Source organism: Bombus vancouverensis, chromosome 16 (genome assembly GCF_051014615.1).
Source record: "Bombus vancouverensis nearcticus chromosome 16, iyBomVanc1_principal, whole genome shotgun sequence".
Classification (NCBI taxonomy): Eukaryota; Metazoa; Arthropoda; class Insecta; order Hymenoptera; family Apidae; genus Bombus; species Bombus vancouverensis.
Window position 1 is genome coordinate 10455106 of NC_134926.1, and position 13177 is coordinate 10468282.

At 38.5% G+C, this 13177-nt stretch overlaps 1 protein-coding gene across 17 annotated transcripts in view; it reads right to left on the reverse strand.

Moving 5' to 3' along the window:
- Window positions 1–13177, reverse strand: part of heph (polypyrimidine tract-binding protein 1 heph) — a 435707-nt gene that overhangs the window by 130674 nt on the left and 291856 nt on the right. For all 17 annotated transcript variants that reach the window (XM_033340791.2, XM_076625718.1, XM_033340788.2 and 14 more), the window contains one exon: window positions 9989–10093. In XM_033340791.2, coding sequence (XP_033196682.1) covers window positions 9989–10039 — 51 coding nt within the window. In that variant the 5' untranslated portion in view covers window positions 10040–10093. The remainder of the gene's footprint in view (window positions 1–9988; window positions 10094–13177) is intronic.

Consider the following 13177-nt stretch of genomic DNA (forward strand, 5'->3'; position numbering starts at 1 on the left):
CAAGATACTTGGCTGTACGGTACCGTATGCTGGTAACGAAGCAAAATTAGCAAGGAAAGAAATATTTCAGCCAGGCGAAAGAACCAAAATTAGATAAATGCGAGGACGGTTTTTCTTATGGAGAGCAGAATGGACATGCAGGCAAATCCCCTGGAATATTAATGAACGAATGCGTCCTTTTACTGCATGTAATTTTTGTCATTTTTAACGTTTCGCGAGCTTCGCGTTTCTTATGATACAGAATATGTGTTTGAATATTTTATAAAGGAAAGCAGAGAAAGGCGAAGCATTCGAGTCGATTCGACGGCGTGAAATAAAATTTTTAAGAGATTTCGATCTTTTAAATATTCCGCTAATGAAAATTTGTAAAAATAAACATATAAATCACAAAGAGTCGAGAACATTGCCAACGAAAAGAATTCCTTTAATCAGACTCGACGGGAATTCGAAATTTCGTAGTCAAACTGAAAAAATATCTGCAGTACGTCGGTCGAAAATTCCACGTTAAAATGCAGAATAAAAAATAGAAGGGAAAAAGATGTAATATGGAATCTTTTTGCAGGCTTTTACAGCGGACGGGAATAATTATTCCCCCCGTAGGCGAAACGGTCGTATCGAAGCTTATTAACGACCGTTTAATTACCGGCTGCGATAATTATATCTGGCCGCGTCGATTAAATTCGCTTAAGGGTACCTACATGGCCTGGGAATATCGCAAGGGTCCGATTGAAATTTCGCGAAAATGTTTACGCGAACGTAAAAAAGAGCCAGTCGAGTAATTACGTTTGTTATCAGTTTACAGGGTGAAAGTGCAGTATTGTTTGGTAAATTACATGTAGCTACTAATGAACGTACTGTTTCTCCGCTCTGGATATTTCCAAGGTTTGCTTCCTGCTTTATCCACGTTGATTTCATTCGATACAATCGATTGGTCGTGATTTGCCTATACAAACTATTCATGTCTGACGATAAGATTCTTTCATCAAATCGGTTGAGATATCGTGCAGAAATTGTCTACGGGTTTTTGGACTTTTAAATTTAGAATCCTGACAAGTGCGTAAATGGCTAATTTTAAATTTGGAAAAAAGCAGCGTAAAGGTTGCCGAAAATAAATTTAGCATCCAGAGAACGTTGAAAACATTCGACATTTCCACACGGAAAGAATTTTATTTTTGAAAGAAGATATTGCGAAAGCTCGGCTGTGAGAATTTTTCAATTTCGGCGCTAATAATTCTCATAGACCTAAAATAATAGAGGAAAGTACGTTGAAATGTACATTTCAGCAATCTCGGTGCAGTTTTATTTGAATAAACGACATTCCATATGCATAAACTTAATAAGTATTTCACGGGTAAACAGCGAACGAAGATAAAGGAAGGGGAAAGATTGGAAATTTGAACAAAAGAGACTTTTAGTGGGATAGCGAAGTTTTGAAATGAGATTTTTTAAATATTTTTTTAACTAAAACGAGCAAACGAAATTATGACAAAAAATTGCAAATTTCTGCTGGATGAGCTTTTAGTAGAATATTGTATATTTTTAGAACGGTTGGAAATTATTTTCGACGTAAAATGAGAATTTTTAATATCCTTTGCGATAAAGTGGCAAACGAGATGAAAATCGAAAATTTTTAGTAAAAGAAAATTCGTAATGGAATATTATGTTACGTTTCACGTTCTGTACGTATAAGGCAAATGAAAATCGAAGAAGATGAAAATACGATATTTCTAATAAAAGAATTTTCGCGAAAATATTTCGTAGCTGTGGAAAATTGAAAATTTAAAAATACGAAAGATTAATAATCTTTGCCTCCAGGGAAATGAAACGTTATTTCTCAAAATTTCCAATTCCAAACATTACCATATACATATGTACATTTTCCACATAAATTACAAATATCACACTTTTCTGTAATAAAATAATACAAACTAATATAGAATAAGAAACGAGTGTATGCTTCCTCGTTGGTTTATCGTCCCTAGTTATTTCACCTATGGATATTATCCGATCGTTACATCGATATTACATCGTCTATTTTATGCTATAAAAAGAAAAAGAAGGAAAAAAGAAAAAATAAAAAGACGAACAGCATAATAAGCCTCAAAAAGAGAAAAGTAGAAGGAGAAAAATATGCTACAGGCTGATAATAAAAGGAACAAGGACTAACGAAAGGCACCGCCTGGTGCTGGAAGCAATTTATCTAAACGGTCGCGAGGTCATTCGAAACGAAAGGCAAAGAGTCCATCCGGAATATTACTGGGCATTGGGCGCCATTGCGCTTTGATTCTTTTGTGCGTGGCTCGTGGGACCTCCGTCTTGAGTTATCGAGGCCACTGAGGGCAAAACGAAGCGAAGAAAAAAGAAGAACGCCCGAAGAATGGACGTACTTGGCGATCTACGGAATACACAGAGGCCAAGAGGAAAAGGAGGATGAGTTCCAGTTTTTTTTTCTTTTCGAGAGTCGCCATTTTCTGCACGGGAAATTTTCAATCGATGAGAACGGAGTCCGTACGACGCGAAAAATGTTAATGAATATAAGCTTGCTCGAGATTCTTAAATTCGGTCTGCTGGATTCGATCGTTTGAATTACACTTCGAGCAATCAATTTCGACGAAAACTTTGTGAAATTTTGTAAAGTATGTATCTTTGATAATCTTAATGACAATCAATCCTGACGCGGATATATTGAAATTAATAAGTATCGTTTATTTGTCAACGCGTCAATTATTATAATAAGCAATTAGAAAATATAAATAGGTAATTATGGATTGTATCGATAATCGAATTAACATAAGTATCGATAATTATCGATTTTGAAAGGTAAAATGTGCATAATATAGGAAAATAGACTCCAAATTGTAGTTTTATCAGTAACGACGATAATAAATAATTTCGAACGCAAAAATACAGAACGTCATTGATTTCGATAGTAATTAACCTGAATGGCAAATTATACGAGATAATATATTAGAAGAACGCAGAAAATAATTAAACGTAAAGCGTATTTTAAGCGTATCTCCGAAGAAATAATTGGAATGATAAAGCGTAGAATCTAGGATAGTTAAAAATACGTGATAGTAAAAAATACGTAAGATCTGCTTTCATCAGTGTCGTAATTTAAATAATTTAAATAATAAACAAGTTTATTATCAACAAAGATAACAATCGCAGATAATAAATTTATTGAAATAAAATTTCATATCCGAATCTGTATCCAGAATCCATAACTATCTTTTTATCTTCGCTAAATCTCTTACTAAAAGGTAAAGTTCTCCCTACGTTCGAATTTTCCTCATTTTCTATGTCTTCCCGATCCTTCGAAATTATTTATTACGACATCTATTCCGGCATCGAAAAGACACTTCTATTTTTAAGAATATTTTAACAAATTACAGAAAGACTTAAATTAACATTTGACAACCGAAAAGAAATATAATACTCTGCATTTATCTTTCTCGAAAATGTTGATAACCTGACATTCTGATCCGATTGCGGTGGCCACTGGTGAAAATACCAGGTGTCACGAGATTATTGGTGAACGAAGAAAGAAAAGCAGGTCGAAATAGAAGCGGCGGAAAGGCCAGTGAAATCAGGTTGCCACCGAATTAAGCGACGTCCCGGGGTTCGGAAAATAGACGACCCGATACGTGTTCCTTTAATAAAACTTATCAGAGATCGATTTATCATCGTTCGAAAGCACCGGTTAGATACGTTTGCGGCTTTAACTAGCACTTTCCTTGGATTTTTCATGGGTTTCGCTTCTCCACTCTTCTCCTTCCATATCTTTTTCAACTAACATTAATCAGTAACTTGTAATTATTTCTACACTAATTTACGCTATATACGCGATGTATTATTTCATCAATACATAATTACATCAGAAACTAAGCAACCTTCCTGTATTCTTTACATTTATACTTATATCCATCGAGCTTATATCTATCTATATTTACCTGTATCTTTACATTAAGTTCATATTTATTAATTCTCAAATATCTGCTTGCACGAACGACCATGAACTTTTGATCACACAATTAAAAAATTCAGTGTGTCGTCAAACTTCAGAATATACCGAAAACCAGAATAGTAAAAGCCAGATTTCATGGATCAATCGTTAGCCGCGATTCGCAATCTCCTCTCTCCGACGGTACAATTGTTTTCGAATTTTCGCCATCCAACAGCGGAATGTCATATCAGAAAATCCGGAATGAAAATGGGAAAGGGACGGACCAATCGACCATGGGGACTTCTGAAACCTGGCCGAAACTTCTGCTTGGCATGTCTGACATATTTCATGCTGGAATGTTTCTCTGCGAATGCACCGGAACGCACACCGCGATTTCCGGGATGCCATCATCAACCCCCGACCGCTATTCTCGTGCGAATAATCACCATCTCTCGATTTTACGGTTCGAACCACTTTTCCATTCGCTTTACCCTCGTCGTGCATGGAAAACACTGTTAATTAACTATCGAGGTTGGTCGGAACGATAGATTTTTCAATAGCACTAGATCGTGGATGAAACGTGAAAAGCGAATGCTTCTGTAGAATCGTGGAGATGTTGGCTTATCGCTGTAAGCAGATTGTATTGAATTCTCTTGAATTTATTGCGGTAGGAACGAATAAAAAATTGCAAGAGTTTTGAAGAAAATATGATGTCAGAAGACAATAGCGAAAATAGGATATTTTATATACAAAATAGATATTTTTAGCAGATATAACCTAATATTCGTATAAAATATTGTTTTTAGTATAAACTAACGTCAATATTCAAGTACCGATCAGCTTTCTATGTACAAAATCTGTTTCGGTATAACGCAGTACCAACGCGGTTTCGAGTACCAACTTTTTTTAATTAAAAAATCCTCTTCGGTATAAGCAAAGTCAATTTTCGAATACCAACCGACATTTCACTGGAAAAATCCACTGAAATGAAAAGAATGAGAAAAGAATGGACGCCAACCAATTTTGCACGAACTCGCGCCAGAAGCCTCGTTCACGAGAATATCTACGAACATGCCTCGATTCATCAAGTAAATAAGAAACTGGCGAGACTCCTCGAGAGCGGAGAACGAGGAAACTTCTCTTTCGAAAGGTTTGCGTCATCTTTCCGAGATTCGATCGAGAAGAAAAGCTACGAACAATCGACTGTCGACGAGGCAAAGGTGATCGAAGCACGGGGATAACAACGCGGCGGAAGATAAGGTTGCACTTTTGAAATTAGCTCGCCAGGCCGGAAACGACTTTTCTTCGACGAGGCAAGAAAGAAACAGGGTCTCTGGCCGTCGTTGCCGGGGCTTCCGTCGAGCTTAATCGAGAAAATGGCTGAACCGTGGCGCAGTGAAAAGAGGGATAGGCGCGTGATCTCGCGAGATCGGAAGCCATTTATGGTCCCTGATCGACTTAGAATCGTCGACTGCGTGTAATCTGCTTAGACGATGCTATTCTCCGACGTAATTACCGATAGATCGCCTTCTTCATCCCTTACCCGTTGAGGAAATTGCGATTTTCACGGAGCTCCTTCATCGTACATATTCCAAGATCATTTTTAGCTCTTAACGGTCCACCAACTCGCTCATTCTCCAACAAATTACACCTTTCTAATATCAAAATTCTCTTTACTCGCCAAAACGAGGAAAAAGCGTGTACGTTTAAATACGACAGAACAGAAATCTAAATAAAACTCGCCAAATATCCCCAATCATCGATACTTAATCCGAAACCGTATCACAAAGGAAGCCGATTTCACAGTCATTCGCCTGTTAACAACCTTCACGCCCTTAGACTAACGAAACATCAAAAACTTGGAGAGAAAAAAACTTCAACGCCCTCGAGCGAGCACCGTCTCGGGGGTCGTCAGCCGAGTTTTTCATCAAAGGAAGAAAGGCCATGACAAAAGAGAGAAGAAAATGACGAAGGTGGAGAAGGAGAAGAAGAAGCAAGCCTGAGGGAGTACTAGAAAAAAAATAATGTACGGTAATTGACTCCGGTCTAACACCTTTAACGAGACTTACGCGTGAACCCTTTCATTCGATGGGGTGAAATCCACGCGAATGAGTGACGCAGCATCGTGACCATTTGTGGATAATGGGACGGAACGAGGCGGAAAATGGCACATCAAAAAGAAACTGGGACAAAGGAGACCAGCCGGTTGTCCACCTAATAAAGCAAAGTGGCTAACGATACCCAAGATGTTAGGGCTGATTTTCATCAGGTGTCCCTTCAGACGCCATTTATCTTTTATTATATTTTGCGAAGAAGCTGCTTTTTCACAATTCTGCTATTTTTAGCTAAATTAATCCTTTCACCGAAGATTTCAGACTCTTGCAGACTAACGTTCATATTCAGCAAATAACACACAGTAACAGTCTGGCAAGTATATCGTAGAGTGATACGATATCGGTGTTTGGCATCGATAGTGGCACGAATCTAAAAAGTTTCTGCTTTTATCGAATGGAACATTATCGCGCTATTCTTATTACGCAAAACAGTATATTTGTAATTCGATCGGTTTCGCGTCGCAAAATTATTATTTATACCGCTATCAACCTGGTCTTAGTTTTACGACACTGACTTCGGTTGTTTCGTGACGCTACAAGTGGAAGGTTCTACCGCTGTCGCGAATATCGGCGTATCTTTCGTTAAATCAACGTTACAATGTCGTTGAAACGATTCGCGAAGATGTCTTTGTAAATTTTAAAAAATCTCTCGCGTAAAATTTACATATTTTTGGATGAAACGAATCCTTAGATAAAGATGAAAGGTTAGATAAAAAAAGAATTTAGTCCAACTACGTGCCACGTAGGAAAGAAGTTCGTATACAGTTGACATGTATCTGGATGATTTTCGCGAGAACGATGACGAAGCGGATCGTTAACTGCAAAGGAGAGACAGACGAGAACAACGGGGGATTCGGTGACAAAGCCGGCCGCGTTCTTCGCTTTTACTTTGAAAACATACACGTTCTACTTTCCGACGCTCTATACGTTCGCCGCCGTTTCATAGCATCGCCGAAAAAGAGCGCGAAATTGTTAGCGGCCCACGAATATTCACAAAATTGCCAACGACAGCTAAATAATTAGTACTTTAATTAACACTTTTAGGTCTTCTGGCGAAGCTGCTATCCTAATCAAATATTCTTCCTATGTATAAAATGCCGTTAAATCGTAATTTTATCTATCGTAATTTTATCGAGATTATCGTTAAAAATGTGATACAAATTAATCCCACAGTCTCTAAAAATTTCTAGAAGATAAGACGGTCAATTTTTACAAAATTTCTACATTCTACGTACTATTATTATAAAAAGATTTATAATAAATTAATTTATTCTTGGGAAATAAATCGCGTCGTAGAAACAAACTTGGATTTCTAACATTATTATAAGCAATAGGTATAAAATGCACGTCGACTAATCGCAACCAAGTAAAATATTGCGAATTGTCGTAACACCTAATTGTCGTCATACCTAGGGAAGGCCTTGTGCAATCCATTTCAACTTAACGTAGCAAATATCAGTAACAAAAGACAAGAATCGAAATCTTTGAACCATTCCGTGGCTGACAAACTCTTGCCCCTTTTTTTCCTCCACTTTTTCCAGTCATGCAGCCGAATGATTAACGAGGGTTGCAAGTTTTGATGCACCCGGTGCACGTGCATCATCCACAGAGCTTACGAGCGGCTCACACAGCTGCCTCTATTCGCCTAAACTTCCGACATTTTTTCGCTCCTCTCACGTCACGCCTGACTGACAATAATAAATATTTCCCTCTGCCACCCTTTACCCTCGTCGACATCGCCAAGTTTTCCTTTTTTCACTCTCGGTCACCAGGGAAAACGTATTTTTTTTTCAACAAGGTTGATACGAACGATACACTAAATCAGACAAAACGGCGATTTTTTACAGGGATTTTACGATATTTAACCGCATCGTGATACGAAGAACATCTATTTTTATTAAATTTACACAGTTTGTTTAAGAAATTGTATGGTTTGATAAAAAAAAAAAAAAACTGTGTTTTCTTTCGACTCGTTGCCATTTCTACGATCGTTCGAATTTTTGCAAAATCCTATGCTATACTTTACCTCGTAGATTTCAGTTTATGAACCGAAAAGAATTTTCTACTTTAAACTTTTCAATTTTCGCAGGGAGATGTGTTCTACCAGAAGAAACATAATATCGACATTTTGGAATATTTTTTCTAGAAACATTGGAGGCAAAGCTGGAAACTGAACTAATACTAAATCGAAAAAATCTGGACATTTTGTCTTATAATCGTTTACGAAAGAAATTCTCAAACTACATACACCTATTTTCAGGATCTGAAAATCGTTTTATCGTAACCTTCGATGCATCGTGTCATCTTTACACATAACATTTTATTCTTCTATTAACGGAACAGTTTATTATTTCATCATCGTCACATTTCCAATTTTATTTTACTTTTCCTTAACTTCGTCAAAGATGGCCGCATAATTAATGTTGCTTTGCGACCAACAGGTGTGTTCGATTAATTTCCCTCGACCCGAGGCACAATTTATTATCACCTTTTTGCGGCTAACGTGACATAGGATGAATATTTCACCGTGCATTCCCATACCCCGTTAAGTATTTCATTTCAATTTCTGATCATTTTTTCCAGCTACGATTCTGAAAGTGTAAAAGTGGAAATTGGTTATCGTCGAAGCTGGAATATGACTGACGGAGTGATATTTTTGCAAAGCTGTCATAGTTCGAAATTTCCACAGCAGGACAGTGAAAAATAGATACGATTTTTTGACAGAGACATGGAACGATTGGTTAATCCTGTCAGGTGTATTTTCAGCGCAGAAGGGTACAATTTTTGAACGTGTTTTCGTTTGAACGAATGAACCTCGTTTAATGATTGGAGCTTAACTATCCTCTTCGAGAACAAATTTTTCCATTCGGAGTTAAAAATCAAATTTTTATTCAAATTCTTTATTCTACTCCACCCTTACCTTCTAATTAAATTATTTTATTTCTTCGTAACAGTATCGCGAGTTTATTTTAATTCCGGACGAACTAGGTCATTCGTGCTGACGATTACGAAGATGGTGCAGGTCTAAAACTTGTTTGAAAGTTGGATTTTTCATTTACTTTATGTTCCATCGATCTATATCGCAGCGAAGATAATATACAAAAAATTTTGCATAAAAAATATTTGGCTTAAGTCACTTTCATAGTTGCTGGCACGTTTCAATTTTATATTTTGATCGATTTATCTGTTTCCCAAAGAATTTTTTGTTCCCCAACTTCGACAATATTACTTTTTCGCGAAGCTACACGTTTCCCTCTTCCTCCCATTCGGAGAACAGAAAACCAGCCTACATCTAACGGAAATTCGGACGCACAGGTGTATTTGAAACCGGAGCAGAGAGATGCCAGGTCCTCTGACCTACTCGATCTTTCGCTTCCCAACAGAAATTTTTCGCCGAAAGGACGAAAAATTCATCAAAGCTATAGGATCGCTTTTCTCTCGAAATACGTTATTTTTCAACTTGTTTTTATCCTGACCTGGCTCAATTATTCCAACAACATGGTATGCCTTTGCCCTTGTCCAACATCCATCCGCGATTTGTAATGTTCGAAGATGGAACAAGCGATTTCTGAATAGAGATCGTATCTCTCCTGTGCTCCATCTTGTGAATATATTTCTACTTTTTACGCTTTTGGAAAAAGACCTGGCGATTTATCGAATAAAAAAGAGATATCATTGTACAAACGAGTTTTAACGTCGCTACATCGTATTCCCTAATTGTTTTCTCTCTTCGAGTTACTTTCACCTACGAACGCAATTTCTTGAGGTTTTAAAAATATCCACGTATTTTTTTAACGATTGAAAAAACAAATTTAGGACAGTAAACTCAAAAGAATAAGAATGATCGAACTGTTCGACGAATTCGAGATGCTTGAGATATTTCGCTCGAAAAATTTAAGTTTAATAATTAATTTCTGTTGCCACTTACCTTCTTGGCGTCATTGTTGTTGTCGGCCGCGTGATGTGGTTGTGGACTCATTGCAGCACCATTGCTAACTGCTCCGCTTTGCGACAGAAGCTCGTCGCTACCCCTCTGCAACAATAAGAGAGACCAACAAACGTCAATATACGAACGAAAACCGTTTCAACGTAAATTCAAACTATTTTCACGACATAGTTCAATAAATATTCGTTTCCTAACACTACCCTAATACACTAAGTTCAAAATTCTTCCGCTTTTAAAAAATGAACCTTTCCATCCCAAATTCAAATTCAGACCACTTCCAAATACAGTCAAACAAGACTTGCTCCTAAATGATCTACGTCCGAATAAAACTCTCTATTGAAAATCCATGACGGAAAACCTTTCATCTTTAATCCCAATTCAGATCGCTTTAACGACACGGTCGAACTAAAAATTTTGGTGTCCACCGTGACGGACAACGCGTTGAGTCTAACTCGGTGCGCTTCTCGTACCGCAATCGGCAAAAAATTCGCTTGCCAATCGCATGAACACCGAGAATCAAGACCCCAGCAAAGCCCTCTCTCTTCAAATCCAAAACCACTCCAATCCCCTTCTCTATTCCCAACCTAACCTTAAACCTCTCTGGCAAGAAACCAGCCAGCTTGCCGCTTATACGAGTCCCCAGGTGTATTATTAAAATCCTTCCAACTCCGTAAACACGTTTAACCGGCGATTCTCCGCGGTAACAGGATCAAGAGTCTCAGTCCCTGAGTCTAATTCCTCGAGCTGATCCCTCAAAGGAAACGCGACGATAAACGGGATACTCGCGTGTGCTCGATCGCGAGACCTACGATCCGATCGCTGGAGGCTCACAAACCAAGGAAACCTCATGGTGGATGCCCTGGATGGAAGTATGGCGACCTTTCAACGAGGAAAATACGCAGCTACAGCTTCGAGATAATTCATAAGCTCGAGAGAGAGAGAGAGAGAGAGAGTGAGAGAGAGAGAGAGAACAGGTCTGCCAGTCACCAGCTTTGGAGAGACAGAATGCTAGATCAAAGAGTCCCGCAGGATCACGCTTGCGAGCGGGTAAGAAAAGACGCGACTCCATGGATCTGAGAGTTGAAAACCCTTTGACGAATATTTATGGAAATCCTTCTTCTGGTCTTTAGTCGATAAGATGCGCTGGTGGTTGCATAGATGGAGATCTCTCGGCTCTTGTCTTGCCACAGCGAACTTCTTTCAGAACAGTAGACAATCGATATACACTAGAGTTACTTTAGAACTTAAAAGCGTCGAGATGACCAATTTGTAACTTTGAACGGATATTCTATAGATTTACAGCGACGCATTCTGGAGGCGTTGAATGATCTTTTATAAAATATATGCAAAGCTTTATATACTTTTTCATATAACTTCCATTTTCGTTGAACGAAGTGTAATGGGCAAAATGTTTATACAATGATAAAGTGTTTGGAAATATTTAAATTTTAATTGTATGCTTTTGTGGTTATGTGTTATCAAGTTTACTTTTAGTTTTATTTTATGTTCGTGAACGATGTAAAACCAGGTCCAATTTCTAGGTCATCAGGAGGAAATAAATAAATTCGTATACCTTTCATTTCAGTTTCTTTGATACAATTTTACGCTTAATTTTAGTCGTCGGTAGTTCTAACGTTGATCTCATGTATTTTTATGTATTTTTCGTACACATGAAAATTGATTCCTGCAACATTGCTAAAGTTAGATTTAACGAAGTGTAAATCACTTTAGAAACGAGTTCTTCGATCCTCCTTCGGTAAACGCAAGAGAGCGATTTTTTTCAATTTTAGTAATTTCGCTTCTGTCTTGTAATTTCCTAAAAGTTCATGCAATCCGTTCGCCATTCACTGAGCCACGAAGCCCATCAAAGATCTCGATCCGGTCCGCGGATGAGTGGAGAGAATTGAAAGACGAGAATCGGGAAACCTCTCTTCCGAAGATTCCATAATCCATAGATTCGCGGGAAGTAAATAATAGAGTAGGTCCGGTGGTGGTTTGGTTGCGCCGGATATCAGCCAAAGGATGAAGCTACCGCCGTATATCCGGCGAATATATGAAACTCTCCTTCCTTCGTTTCTCCGCGTCGTAAGAGACTCTTAAAGAAGAGTTTTCCTTCTTCCACAGAGTCGGCTATGTTGTTGTATAATTGTATTTTATTTCTACTACAATTGATGTCGTCTTCTTCCTTACAAACCCCTCGACCACAGGAGAGAAAATCCTTTCAAATAGTCCATTTGTCAGAAATCTTATTTCAGTAAAATTATCACAAGTTAGTAGACGAAACGATAACTACGAAACAAACGGAACTACCTAAACCGTCTCTTCTCCATAATTATTATAATAAATCATTATAAGAAGAAGGGTTTTTCGTTACAGAAAATGCTTTCTGAGCAACCTCGATCACACCTTGATCTATTCAAACCACTCGGAACCCTCGCAAACGACCACAGACCTTCAGAAAATACAAGCTTGAACGCCTCTATTCTTGGTTACATAACGTACACGTGCAGACAAAAACCGAAAATCAATGATCGTGTAAGGCCTCCGTTCGTCGAACCACTTCAAACAAGTCGAAAATCTCAAGAAACCAAATTCAAACGTCACTATCCTCGATGAAACAAGGCACACGCGTACTGAAATACGAAGAATTTGCTCGCAATTTCTCGGACGCTTAAAGTCTGGATCTCACGTGTCCGACGAGGCGCATAAAATCGTCTCACGATCGTCTGGCCAGCTGTCTGCAGTCCCTTCGGAGGGTCTTCGCCGGTTGACAAAGCAATTTCACGACCGAGCTGCAACGCGATCCGATGAGTTTCCTCACAACCCACCTCTCTCTCTCTCTCTTTCACTCTCTCTCTCTCTCTTGCTCTTTCTCACCCCTGCGGTTATTTGCTGGAGGATTCGCGCGACTCGCATTAATTGCAGGGCAAACACGCGGTGCGCTCCGCTTGCTTGACAATTTGCTCGACGACATAGCTAACTGGGCCACGTTTCCGGCCCGTTACGAGTTAAGTTAGGGTGGACAATGGATCCTCTCTCTGACAGCCATGTTGGTCGTTGCGGGTTAATTGGTCTTTTTGGTACTTTCCGGAGATTTGTTTGACTAGCTCACTTTGGGATAATAAGAATGTTTTTGTGGAGATGTTTTGGATCCGTGTAATGTCGTTGAAA